The sequence below is a fragment of the Pezoporus wallicus genome, unplaced genomic scaffold, assembly GCF_028554395.1.
Source record: "Pezoporus wallicus isolate ANWC-B61680 ecotype Strahan unplaced genomic scaffold, APGP_CSIRO_Pwel_v1 contig_5935, whole genome shotgun sequence".
Lineage (NCBI taxonomy): Eukaryota > Metazoa > Chordata > Aves > Psittaciformes > Psittacidae > Pezoporus > Pezoporus wallicus.
Window position 1 is genome coordinate 1,069,303 of NW_026637215.1, and position 14,363 is coordinate 1,083,665.

The window sequence follows — 14,363 nt, forward strand, 5'->3', positions numbered from 1 at the left end:
ACTACCCAACCCTATGGAAAACACATGTTCAGATAAAAAGAATGCCACTGATGAATTCGGTCAGGACATCCATGTTAATGGCTCTTCCTTCTACAGAGTGATGAGGACCCAGTAAGCAAAGTCCTCAGGGCGGCAGAGGGAAGAAGAGGTGATGTATCAGTCCCTTCACACAGCTGGAGGAAGTACAAGCTTAGCAAGCAGAACAGACCAGGAATTTTCCACTTAGATACTTTGGCCAGAAAAAGTTCAATTCGTTAAACTGGATTTGATTTAGCTGATCTAAATTGCATTAAGAGCTCGTCAGTATAACCAGCAGTCCAGGGATATGGAACTCACCCAGGAGCTGGGAGATTGAATATAATCAAGTAGGGACTTAGCATTGGTCTCCCACATCATCACCAATTCTCTACCCTGTGCACTACTGACCCGCTGGGTTCTCTCTTAATCTTTCCTGATGGAGCTGCTCCACTTTGCATAAATAATTGTATGTTATGCAGAGGAAGGAATTAAACCCAGCTCTCCCGTATCCTAAATGAAAGCCCTGAGCAATGGGGCATCCATTCGACTGACATACATCTCTTGGGTTGAACCAGTTTAAATCTGCTTTCTGAACAAAGTATAGGTTATCTAAATCAGATCAAAGAACTGGGAAAGTTGAAGGGGAAGATATTTCCTGGCATACCTCAGTTCTGAAGGGTATTTGATTTGTAGTAAGCATTTTAATAACGTACCAAAAACAAGTCATTCAAAATGGAAGGAAAAGCTTTATATCCACCAAAACCACATTGTGCATCACATCTTGCAGACTACACAATGGCTTTTCAAATCTCTAAAAATCACTGTAGATCTCAAGCATACTTTCTGCAAGAAGGTGTGTTGTTTCCTACCATATATTTCTCCATTTGCCTGGTGATTCCCCTTTCAGGTAGTCAGAATTCTCTTTTCATTGTTTAAAAGGTCTTAAATTCTTTTCCCTGTCACTGCGTTAATGTCAGTCTGGTTTACACTTCCTCTTACCTATGGCTGACACGATGTGCTTCAGGGTTTAACCACAGTAACGTTCATAAAAATAGCTAGCCATATAGAAATGTAACTTATTTAGGTGGCACTTTCCTTCTTATCAAGAACCTACAGAAACACAGGAAGTGCTAAAATCATTTTTAAAAGCTTCTAAGTTTTAGTATTTTCCTTTTGAAAACCATAGTAATTTAAATGCAGTCTCCCTGTCAGAACATTCACCATCATCTCATTTAATAAGTATAGAACTCCAGTACTTACAATCCAAGAAAGTTGCACATTGTTTTATATCATAGAATCCTAGAATGGTTTGTGTTGGAAGGGACCTTAAAGCTCCTCCAGCTCCAACCCCTGCCACGGGCAGGGACCCCTTCCACTGGAGCAGCTTGCTCCAAGCCCCTGTGTCCAACCTGGCCTTGAACACTGCCAGGGATGGGGCAGCCACAGCTTCTCTGGGCACCCTGTGCCAGCGCCTCAGCACCCTCACAGGGAAGAGCTTCTGCCTAAGAGCTCATCTCAGTCTCCCCTCTGGCAGGTTAAAGCCATTCCCCTTGGCCTGTCCCTACATCCCTTGTCCCAAGCCCCTCTCCAGGTTTCCTGCAGCCCCTTCAGGCACTGGAGCTGCTCTCAGGTCTCCCCTTCAGGAGCCTTCTCTTGTCCAGGCTGCCCCGGCCCAGCTCTCTCAGCCTGGCTCCAGAGCAGAGCTGCTCCAGCCCATATGTTACATGCTAACATACAGTAAAAATAACAAACAAGACCGTAGCAGACAAGCTGTAATTTAACATCAACCTGAGGATTTTTTCTTTCATAGAAGAGCCAAGATCTTTAGTTTGTCTTCGTGGAATACACCCCTAGCAATGGGCTTTAACAGGGCTCCGGCTCATGGCTGAGTTCTCTGGGCAACTTTTATACACGCACTCCTAAGAAGTGAACACTGAAAAGAATGGAACTGCAGAAAGACTGACCCTGGCTCTTCATCAGTATGAACTGTGCTTCCTCCCCTAGCAGGACAACACTGCAGGACACAGTGGCATGCTGCATACGTGTGCGCTGGAAACGGACTTGCAATAGGTGAGACAGATGGCAGGAAGAAAGAAGAAAACCAAGGGGTGAAGAGCATACATCCACACATCTAGTAGCAGGAAAGTGCTGAAAGGAAGACCTGGAGTAGCCAGGAAGAAAGGCTTTAAGGAAATGGACCCTTATGGCAGCATGTGTCCTCAGATGGGATTTGTCAGGTCCAAGCTCAAACAGGAGCTGCCTATTCCCCGTCCCGTCTGGTTTTCCAAAGAAAATAAAATAGTGTTTATGAGCAATGGATGTGCAATACTCCCACAGCTCCGGATGGAGCTGGAGTGAGGTCTTCTTGGCTTCTGGTGGGTGAGGAACACGGTGGCTGCCTTTCAAAGCCAGGAAGAACGTTCAGCTCGCTGGGCATAGGCCAGCAATGGTCAACAGTCACCTTCCACGTGGCCAAGATGACCGCTCCAGCCTCTGCCACGGTCAGACCATGCCAGCAGTTTCACCCACTCCTCTGATGTCCCGCAGTGGTTGTGCAACGGCACTGCTGTTATTTGCATGCTGCATGAAGCAGCCCCGGACTTTTCATTGTGTTTTAAGCATTCTGCCCTTGGGGCTTTTTCACGCCAATGAAAAATGCTGTTAGCAACTCTGTACTCGCGAGACTCACCTCAGACCGAGTCCCCAGTAAGACCTTTGAAACCTCGCAGATGCATTGGAAAACAAAGCACATTTGTTCAGTCCCAGCCACCTTCACCCTCTGCAACACTACGAGCTGACTCAGCAAAAAAGGCAAGTACTGCATTTCAGTTTACAAACTTGCTTAGAAACTATAAAAGCCTAAAAATAAGGTGACATCTGCACTATTTATTAGCTGGATCCAATATCCGGAAGGGTGAGAAAAGCTCAGTCCTCACTGAATTGAGAATTAGCATCTGCGCTTCTTTCCTCAGATGTTCAATTTATACCCGCAGGACCTTTGCCCTGAGGAAACTGCTGACTGCTCTGGATGTTCTTCTATTCCACTATTAATCACAGTCAAAATGAGAAGCTTCTTGAGCAAGTATTTTCAGACAGAAGGGTTTGATAGCCCTGCTTGACGTGTCGGCAAAGGAAACATAGTTTTGCAACTCTGGAAATTAATGGACTCACATTTTTCTCAACCCACAGGAAATATTTGCTTTTTCCCCCTCATTCCCTGAAAATAATATGCCTGTTTACTGGCTAGAGATAGAGAGGTGATTCAGCAAACTCCTGGCCCCTCAAGCCCCAGTTCCAGCAATGCCAGAGCTTGGCACATGAAGTTGAGCTCAAGAAAGTGCTTAGGTGCCAGTTGTCCCGGGCACTGGGTCCTGTAACAACCCATAGGGTGTCAGCCCACCAGCCTGAGTCGCTCTTCTTTTTATTGTTGCTGCTTCTGTATGTGTTAAATCATGCTCCTGATTCCGGAGCTGTTCCCCCCCTGCACAGGGGTGGCACAACCTCCTCTCCACCTTTCATCAACTAATCTCAGATTTGGACAAGGGCCTGTAGGGACAGGCCAAGGGGAACGGCTTTAACCTGCCAGAGGGGAGACTGAGATGAGCTCTTAGGCAGAAGCTCTTCCCTGTGAGGGTGCTGAGGCGCTGGCACAGGGTGCCCAGAGAAGCTGTGGCTGCCCCATCCCTGGCAGTGTTCAAGGGCAGGTTGGACACAGGGACTTGGAGCAAGCTGCTCTAGTGGAAGGGGTCCCTGCCCGTGGCAGGGGTTGGAGCTGGGTGAGCTTTAAGGTCCCTTCCAACCCAACCCATTCCACGGTGCTGTGATCCTGTGAAGTAGCATCTGCAAGTGCCCCAGGTGAAGCCTGCAGGCACATCTTTATTCACAGAAGCAAAACACTCCTTTTCATCCTATTGACTTCCAGAGCAAGATTAAGAAAGATTTAAGAGAATTTTGATCCTTTTTTCTCAACTGCCAGACATGCAAACTGAGCCAAAAGTAGGAGCTGTCATAAAGCTCTGCTCAGATGCAGCAGTCTAGCAATGGAGATTTAGCTGGAGGTAGCTTTTAACTTGCTGTATATTCTGGAAAGGGGTCCTCTCTACTGAAATTGTCTTATTCATGGAGATTTATCAGCAATGCCACAGAGTTTGGAGAATAAGAAAAGGAAAACTAATTGGGTGCACTAGGAAACAAACAGAAACATCCAAAAGAATGGAGATGATGAGTAAAGGCCAACAACAAAGCAAAATCTGGGGCAAAATAATGTGATCCCACTACCACGCTTAGATCCCTCCCTTAAAACAGTGAAAAGTATCCAATACTGCTGAAGGGAGCCCATAGCAAAGGCTTAAGGGAAACGGGAATCTCATGGATTTTTCTTTGCTCATCCTTTTATCTGAAAGAACCCGCACTGCAGAGTATGTCGCACGAGGACTCTTCATTTCCAAAACAAGTAAAGGAGGCAGATTTTCTGTAGTCATCAAACCTGAGCAATGTTCTTTAGCTTGTGCCAATAAAGGTGCTGCAGCCAGACCCGCAGAGCCATGAGCCAAAGGCTGATTGATTTCAATTGCATCCTCAGGGTGAGCTGCTGCCTAGAGGACACGGAGCTTCCCTCTCGTTCCTGGCTCTGCTTTGCCCTGTTAGAAGCTGGGACACTGCGGGTGTTCTGTGCCTGTCAACATGGCAACAATGACCCCAAGAGGGTCACTGCAGGACAGCATCAAACCACCAAGGTCCAGCAGAGCCGATGTGGAGATGAATTATAAACACCCTCCAACCGGCTCCAGTCAGGGGAGGAAGTTTCACTGAAGTACAGCATTAAACCCGGGTTTCAGCTAGAGAGAGCAAATGAGGGCAGGGAGAGACTCAGATTATGTGGGAAGAGACTTGCAGCATCACCTAATGAATTTACAGTCCTCCTCAGAGAGCACTGCTTGCTTACCCCCTGTATACGTGACTCTATGATTAATTCATCTGCCAGCTTGATCAAACTACTCTCCAAACTGTCATATATGAGGATTCAGTGATAGGAAATAATGGGATTAGCCCAGCAGCATTGCAGCTTTTGTGATTTTTATCATGGATCACACTATATGAAAGATTTCCTTCATAACCCAGCAGGTGGAGGCACGTGCTCAGCATCCATTAGCAGTATCTTAATGCCGATGAGCAGAACTTGAGCAAGGGGAATGTCGATGGCTCAAAACACCAAGCCTACTAAAACAAAGTTAACAGAAAATAACAACATATTATATTGCTTTAAAATGCAAATATGTTTTGGGGGATGCAATGCAAGAATTGGAAAACGGGGGTTGGCAATAGTGTTATCTCAAAAATTAAAGCAAATACTGTGTGGTAACACAGTTTGAGAGCACCGTTCGTGTCCTCCCAACCAAATAGAATCATAGAATGGTTTGGGTTGGAAAGGACCTTAAGATCATCCAGTTCCAACCCCTATCATTGGCAGGGACACCTCACACTAAACCATGTCACCCAAGGCTCTGTCCAACCTGGCCTTGAACACTGCCAGGGATGGAGCATTCACAGCTTCCCTGGGCAACCCATCCCAGTGCCTCAGCACCCTCACAGTAAAGAACTTCTTCCTTATATCCAACCTGGAATTCCCCTGTTTCAGTTTGAACCCGTCACCCCTTGTCCTGTCACTTCAGTCCCTGATGCATTCCCTCTCCAGTACCCATGAAAGCTCTGCAGTTTCGACAGCATCTTTAAAGTGGGTTAGAGGAGTGAGCTGGGGTGGGTGCTCCTGTCAGCCCATCTGCTCTCAGTACTTCAGCAGCAGCGGACTGGATCTGTCTGCAGTGACTCCCTGGGACTGTCCCTGTGGGATCAGAAATCTGCAGTTCCCTGCGGCACAAAGAACACAACCAGGCCCACCTGCAAGCTCCAGCAACACAATCAGAGTGCAAATACAGTGTTAGGATGGAAGGGGTAACGCGACTGTAGCTGATTGCAGCTAGAAAAATTAATCATTGAAAACATCTGCAGAGCTGACTGCTCTATTTCAACACCCCAGGAAGTCACAGCTTTATAAAGGGTTATACAAACCTAACCATCTTATAAGAGACGAACAGGGAATTAAACGCTGCAATGAATTATCATGGTAAACTTGGGCTTTCCCAATACAGGCTTTGACATCAGGCACTCATTAATTTCTGATTGATCTTTCCAAGAGCAACTGCTCAGCAAGACCATAAAGCTCAACGCCCTGCCTTCAACCTTCCAACTCTGCAAGCAGAAAAGAGCAGGACTTTAGTTAATGGGGATGAAGACTGCTTTAGTGCAGCACCAAACTCCTTAAACACCACAGCACTCAGTGCTGCTTAATCTCAGGCTTTTTACAGTCCTCCTACTGCTACTATGCAGTAACCTGGTTAAATATCTCTAGCAGGCTTGACTGCAGAGCTAACAGGGCCTTCAAACAGGGTCCACTTGTGGCTGGTTCCTTGGTTGTCACACTGGCAATGTGAAAAGAATGGCCCAAATAGATCAGGCAGTAAAGCAATCTGGAACTGAGGACACCACATCACACCACACATACTAGGAGAGGTGGTGCTGTTCTGGACTACCTTTAATCTGGTCCCAAGTTCTGAACCTCCATGAGCACCTGGAGCAAATAGGACATCTTTACAGAATGAATATTGCAGCTTAGTTCCCTCCAAAATAGTGTCCTCTAGAAGGCATGCATGGAAAATGGAAGAGATCATGAGATAAGATGAAAGAGGGGAGGTTGAGATGAGCTCTTAGGCAGAAGCTCTTCCCTGTGAGGGTGCTGAGGCGCTGGCACAGGGTGCCCAGAGAAGCTGTGGCTGCCCCATCCCGGCAGTGTTCGAGGGCAGGTTGGACACAGGGGCTTGGAGCAAGCTGCTCTAGTGGAAGGGGTCCCTGCCCGTGGCAGGGGCTGGAGCTGGGGGAGCTTTAAGGTGCCTTCCAACCCAAACCAGGCTGGGATTCTGGGATTTGCTCTGAAAGCTCAATCCTGACCCTAAATAAAACACTCACATAAACGCAGTGTTGTGCTGTAGCTGACTGAAACCTGGTGGTGCGTTTCGAGTAACGGTGACATTCAGCATAAAGAGCTGGAAAACGGTCACTTTTAATTCAGCAAAGCAAGCAAGGCAGAGAGGGGCATACGTGACTGCGTTTACCAAGGCCAGCACTTCCCAGCAAGGTGCCAACACCACACTCGGCTCCGGAAGCACACGACAAACGCTGGCTGTGGCGGCTGCTGCGGGGATGGACGTCTGTGTTCGTGCTCAGAGCTGGGAGCTGAACCGGGAATGCAGGGCATGACTGAGGCACTGCCTTGTGGAGGGAAATACGCCCTTGATGGTGGGCTCTTAATGGTGATTTTAGAGACTCTCTAGAAGCTCCCCCATGTGTGCTAAATCATTGTCACAACTTAGCCTAAATGGTGTGAATGTTTTCCTGAGGACAGCTTGGATCCAAACTGGCTGTATTTGCTTCCATTACCAGGCTCAAGACCCTAACAGTCCCACAAAACACGAACAGGAGGCTGGCTGGCTGGCACGGGCACGTCCCTTAATACACGTATTTGGTACATCTGTTACACTTTTAACTTGGAAACTATGGAAAACGCAATACCCTAAAAGAATATAATACTTCGGCCTTTCAGACAATGATTTCGACTTGATAAATGATATCGATTCAGACAGCGTATGCCCAACGTTTAACAAAAACACAACTGGAAGGACACCTAGTGGAAAGGTAAGCCATAGCTGATGTTTGCACGGCAACGGGCAGCTTGAGTAGCGACAACAGCAAGAAGGGAGTTTCTTTATGAGAAGGGATGGGAGGAGAAAGAAGTACTTGATAAAACGGGTGGAGTACAATTTAGGAGGAGGATTTCCTCAGTGACAAGAGCTTACGTGTCTGGGTAATAATCTCCCAAGGAAACAGGATATTCGGTTTGACAGAGGCAGAATTTCCACAGAAATGTGGAATGGGAAACGCAGTATGAACAGGGGGAAATTCAGAGTCCTCCTACATACACATACTAGCTCTAGCAGGCTAGTTCTGTAGGGTACAGCAGATAACAGGAACAGTCCTGCCCTGGGGCAACAGTAACTCCTAATGCGAGAGAAATCACAGATTTTCTATAATTCATTTCTGCAAGCAATATTCCTTGATGTGGGAATGAATTTTGTGATTGATCTTTTTCCCTTCTTTTTGCTTGTTCACTTATTTGTATAATTCATGAATTACCAGTGCCTCACATCCAGTTCTAAAGAACTATTTTGGTTAGTCTGCTCTCAGCAATCTACTTGCAAATACGAAAGAACAGAGTTAATCGAGATGCTAGAACTTGAGAGAGAAGCACTTCGTCATCTATCGACAGTGTGATGTGGCAAGGCTGTTCAGCACTGGAGCAGCAACAGTGCTGGAGAAAGAGTTCATTCTAGGTCAGTAACAGGACACTGACAGCAAGAAGCGCCTATAAGTCCTTGGAACTGTCTGTAAAGAATAAGAGCATATTCTGCCCGAGTTTCCTCCTAGCAGCTCATGCGTTTGAGCTGCACATTGATCTTGCACTTGCAGATTTTATTCTTACCTGCTTCTACCTTCACCTCCTTCGTCTCCCTCTCTAAGCAGTCAGACACAGTGCCCACAGAACTGACTGGAACGGTCAAGGTCTCACAGGAAAACTAATGCAGAGAAGTGAGCTTCCAGGGAGCAAGGAAGTGAGAGGGGTTTCGTTTGGGAAACAACAGTGTCAGAAGTACCTCTCCACTGAGAGGACACAGCCTTTCTCATTCACAAAACCTTCAGATGGGTTCACTCCATGGAAAGGATATTTTCAGACTATAACAAGATTATAGCAGATTATAACTTTTTCCCCCCCAACTGGCTCTTAATAAATCCTCTTAAATGAAGAATCCTCATTTGTCCTACAAAAACCTATAGCCCTGAAACCATAAATGCAAATGTCTTGCATTCTAAGCTTTGCTTCTGCCAGATACTCCCTGCACATGTTCACCTCAACACAGAGCTGAAGAAGCTAGTCCACGGTCCTCATAGTGGGTAACAGTCAGGGATCCAGCATGACCAGCTACTTTCCAACCACGTGTAACACAGCAGCCAGAGGAATGCAGGACAGCCTCTGTGAGGATTACCCACTGTGCAGAATTTGAGGATGGATCCCACAGGATTCCCAGTATTTTGCATGTTTCAGTGCAAAAAGATGCAGCATGCCATTTCCCCATGTTAACAGGAAAATTTTTACTCTGAGTGGCAGCATTCCTTAAGGCACATGGCATAGACTGTGATACAGGAAGCATCTATCACATCTATGGTCTAGTGACGTACTTCCAAAATAGATGGAAGGCTCTTCCCATTATCAGCAGTGCAGCTGCTGAACACCTGACAGGCAGATGAGCTCCTCATTTTGGCAAGGGAGAATCACTTTCCTCATCTCACAGAAGAGATCAAAATTCAAACAGGGCTTGAAGTGTTTTCATCCTCTCCCTCCAGCACTGTCTAAATTACCTTCTGAAACACTAAAGAGCAGAGCTACGCAGTAAGTCATTTTCTGAAGGAAGTTCCTAACAAACTTCAGGCTCCTGGTAATCAATTAGACTTGATGAAGAAAGGTACTTTAAATAGAAGCAAGAATTAAACCACAGGACTTGCTATCAGAGTAATTTCCCTTCCCCCAGGAGCAGCACGTTATGAAGAAACAACAGCTCAGAAGCAGGGCTCTACTGCACATCTGCAATGTCTGAAACTCACCTGGCTTTCCTTCCCAAATGCAGCCCACAGCCCAAAGCCTGACCCCAGAACAACACGCTCAACAAGAACTGGCCTGAATTAAACACCAGATCCACAACACACCGCGTTTCCAAACGTCGGCTGCTGTCTTCAGTCTAGAGGGTTCACGTTTGGTAACTAAAGCAAAGACAAGCTTCCTCCAATTCCATTCTAAAATTTCACATTAAAAAGAGAAAAGGAAATCCTATTTTTGATGTTCTTCTACACAAACATGGCATTCTTTACTGAGGTGGACAGATGCATGTATATTATAAACTTGCATCATGCTGAGTTGCTGGCTGTCCAGCTAAATATACACAGAGCATGTTATGTTCTAAGATGCTGCATTATTATGCAGCAGTTACGCTCCTCAGCAACTGGAGTGCGAAGGAACTGGGAGGATCACAGTCCTCTGGTGGGTCATACACAGCCTTGGGGACATGGTTTGTATGTGCCCAAGGCCATTCCTGCCCCGGGGCTGTGCTGAGGAAGGGGACAGTGAGCCTTTCCAGTGTGCCTACCCTTACTGCATGGGAATTCACTGCTAAACTCCAAACTCGGATATTACAAAGCAATTACATTCCACAAAATATCACAAGAACCAAAACAGAACTCACCAGTTGAGCCATACACACGCATCCTTCATCACACCCATGGGTGGGTCAGGGGCACCAACCTGTGTCTGGCATTCCAGCTCAGAGCTGCAGGGTGCCGGTCACACTCAGCTTCTTCACATCCGAGAGGTTCCCCAGGTCCCTGAGCATCACAGCAACCTTCCTTTCACTTGTCAGCTTAACCTTGTTTTGGACATATCATAAGTCCCCTTTAGGCACTGGAGCTGCTCTAAGGTCTCCCTTTAAGGAGCCTTCTCTTCTCCAGCCCAGCTCTCTCAGCCTGGCTCCAGAGCAGAGCTGCTCCACTTGATCTCATCTGACTAATCTGTTATGTTGATGCCATGGTGGTTTTACACATTTTCCTTCATCACTGGCAAGGCAGCTATCAAACACACGTGGGCTTGGACTGAACCAAGAGCTCTGTTTCATGGGCATGCTTTAGCTGCCTTGTATCCTGCCTGGCCTTGCATGTGCCAGCCGCTGAAGCTCAAGCCAGCTTTTATACCTGTGGATTATTAGAGCTGAGGAAAACCCAGCAGACTGCCACGAGTCATTTTAGGTTTTCCAGACGTTGTCAGGTTTAGTAGGGAAAATACATCGGCAATAAGAGAAATTCAAAAGCATTTCCTCCTGGCTGCAGACAATACAAGAGTGCCCCAAGCACTCTGTGCCATGACACATGTCAACCACTCACAGCATCTTCCAGCGGGAAGCTTTCCTGCTGCGCACAGGAAAAGGCTCATCTTCTGTATCACGTTTCCTCAGTGACTCTTTAAAACGTCAGCTCCAGTGGCTGTGTGGACTGCACCACTTCACCAAGCACAGGGAAAGGAATCAAGAGGGAATAAATAAGGGTAAGTGTCAGCCAGGCATCTCCCCAGCTCTGCCTCTCTGCGCTTCTGCCTTATTTTCTTGCTGGCTTTATATTAAACCAGATGAGATCATCTTTTCTATAGCTATTGCTTGACTTTTTTAGTCAGATGATGCAGTCTGTCCTTTTAAGATGTCTGCTTTGGAAACACCAGCTCTAGCAGATTTCTTCTGAAGTCACAGATGAGTATTCAGACCCAAGATATTCCCACTAACTCCTTGCTAGCAAAGACATAGGAGATGGCTGGGATTCACATTTCAGCTTCCCTGTGACAAAGCTTAACTTTTATGCAGCATTGATCCAATTTAAAACATAGGAATGAAGTATTTAGCTCAGGAATCTAAAGCTGTCTAACTTAATTCTGAAAAGCTATTTACACAATCCTTGGAAGTAAATTGAAGCAAATTGATTTAAACCAAAATCAATTTTTCCTACCATTTTAGACTTTATTAAAAGAAGCTTCCTACAGAAAAATAAGATAGACTTCACCTGTTTTAAATTCATAAAGAAAGATTGGAAATTCCCTGACCTGTGCAAGGGAGTTTGTGTTTCAGACTCCAAACCCAAGGCTAGCTGTGTGGTTTTAAATGCAGAGAAGTAGTAGGGAACAGAGAAAGAGAATAGCTTTTGAGGTTTTAAACTGTCGAACACAAGGGACTGAAGTCTAGTGGGATCTACTCTACAGAAATGGGAACGACACAGCAAAAGGGGTAATTACCTGCTATTCCAAAGCATGGTTATTTAATCCCCAAAAGACAAGCAGTACCAGATATGCAACATGCCCAGTTCTCCGTTCACCTGCGTCTTAAACTGTATGTTCTTGGCGATGTGAAGCCAGCGGGCAGCAAAAAAGAACCTTTTGCCACATAAAAATACATACTTCCTGCAGGTTTTTCTACGCTTCCTGGTTATGTGTTACGTATGACCCCCGGTTAGAACTTCCATCATCTCAGAAAGAAGATTTTTAGACATTTACAATTACTCAATCTCTAGAACTCAATTTTGAAAACCGACTTCAGCACCCAGTTTTAACACTAGGCCTGTGAAGTATAGAAACAGAGTCAAAATCTTGGCCGAAACCTGACTGGTTTTCCTCATCACCTCCTGGTGACGGTCTGTTCCAGAACTTTGAACAGCAATCTATTTCATACAACAAAGCAATGAACTGGAGACAGAATGGGAACACTCTGCGCTCTCCCAGCTGCTTTTATGCTACTTAATGTCAGAAAGCATGGCTCTGTGGGAAATACAGAAAGCTAAAGATTCGCTTCCAAAACCTAAACCTCCCGAGTAATGCAGAGAGATAGCAGTGTTGTAGCTCTGAATGCAGAAACATGCTAACATAGCCCACTTATCAGGTTAATATTCTTCTTATTCTCTGGGTAGCTGAAGCATGAACAAGACAGAGCTCGTCACTGCTGCAGGCTTTGCTGTGTCACTGCTGCTCCACATGACCCAGGCTGAAGCCTGTCCTGCCTCCTGTGACTGCAAGTCCCTGGGAGGCACGAAGGGTCTGCAGGTCGACTGCAGCTCAAGGAAGCTGACAGCAGTGCCTGCCTTGCCTGGTGACACCAAGAGGCTTTATCTCCAGAACAACAGCCTGAGCTGGGTTCCTCCCGGCACCCTGGACAGCCTGCACAGCCTGGAGGAGGTGAAAGCCTCTGACAACCCCTGGAACTGTGACTGTCACATCCTGTACCTCAAACTCTGGTTAGAAGACGTCTCTGCACCCTCTCTTGCAAAAGCCATATGCGCAACCCCAGCTCCCGTGAGGATGAAACCGTTGAGGCAGCTGACTGGGAACGAGCTGGGGAGTTGCAAGAGGCTTCTCCCCATCAAGTGCCTGGAGTTCTTTTGGCGAGACCTCATTTTAATTGCTGGAGCAATAATCACACTTATTTTAGTAGCATGGGCTCTGAAATTCTCCAAAAAGCTGGTCTGCCAACTAAACCTATGCCAGCCTCCCCCTCGGGCTGGTTGCTGCCACTAGCTTTAACAGAAACACCCAACTCTGCCACCACCAAGCAGCACATGCCCTGGCAACACCAGTTTCAGCAGTGAAGATGCTACAAACAGATCCCAGGGGTCAAAGCGTGGGTCCCCAGCTAGGCAAGTTTGATTTCATTTCCTTTCAGACTGACCTCGGTGATGTACAATAGGCAAGTTTCATTCTGCTGCCATCTACTCACATGAAAAGCAGTTTCTAATTTTTAAAAATCATTTAACTTAGCGTTTTCCCACTGAATTCTTGGGGGGGGGGAGATTCACATCCCCAAATCCCGCGCTTTGTAACAGATGGAGATGAACACAAATGTACTAGTTAGTAATCCTTTTCTGACTCAGAAGCTGTGTGAGTTCACAACCCGTTACCCCTCACGGTGTCTCAGTAGGCTTGGGAGGACCCTTCTTGTGTGTAAATACCACCATCTCCTCTGCAGGTTCAGTTCCCTGCCAGCAAAACCTCTATGGTTCTATAGGTCAGTCACTGAATGCACCCCTTACTGAGTATGTTTAAAGACAGCCTCTTAATGAGAATATAACTCATGGAAATAATGTGAAATATCACTGAATTTCCTAGAGAGCTGACAATAAAAAAGTATTTTCTATGAAATTGAAATCCTGAAGTTTAGTGAACATTCATACTCACCCAAGGTTGATCTCCTGCACAGCTCTACACATTGCTGATTAAATTCCTCAGACAGTTCCAGAGCTTGTCTTCCGGTTTTACTACTGACATTCCATGCACTGGCTTTGATACAACAGCTTTGAAGAGGAGGTATTCTCTTCTCCTGCTCCCCATTCCTCACATTAAAAACATCGCAGCAACTCAGGCGTATTGTTTTTTTCCCTAATCTGATTCATGAGGCTCCAAGGACAGCCATTCCACCTGGGACCCCATCTGGTTTGGTGAAGGTAGGCTACTTGGACAGGAGTCTTCTAAAATCAATACTACTGCTGCCAGTTCAGTTTAAGACACAGTTAGCAAGTGCTCCTCCTAGCCCCAAACCTGAGCCAGGTGTTCAAGGTTACCTGCTGAAGACACTAAAGACTGCCTGGCTCTTTACCTAGCT

General features: G+C 46.3%; 1 protein-coding gene across 1 annotated transcript; it reads left to right on the forward strand.

Annotated features, from left to right (window-relative positions):
- Positions 1 to 11,154: 11,154 nt before the first annotated feature.
- On the forward strand, positions 11,155 to 13,542 carry GP9 (glycoprotein IX platelet). The gene is made up of 2 exons (XM_057404167.1): positions 11,155 to 11,275; positions 12,679 to 13,542. The coding sequence occupies exon 2, from the start codon at positions 12,686 to 12,688 to the stop codon at positions 13,280 to 13,282; it is 597 nt and encodes a 198-aa protein (XP_057260150.1). The 5' UTR covers positions 11,155 to 11,275; positions 12,679 to 12,685; the 3' UTR covers positions 13,283 to 13,542.
- The last annotated feature ends 821 nt before the right edge of the window (positions 13,543 to 14,363 follow it).

Coding starts and splice junctions, on each gene's coding strand:
- GP9 (XM_057404167.1), top strand. CDS start 12,686: ATGAACAAGACAGAGCTCGTCACTGCTGCAGGCTTTGCTGTGTCACTG.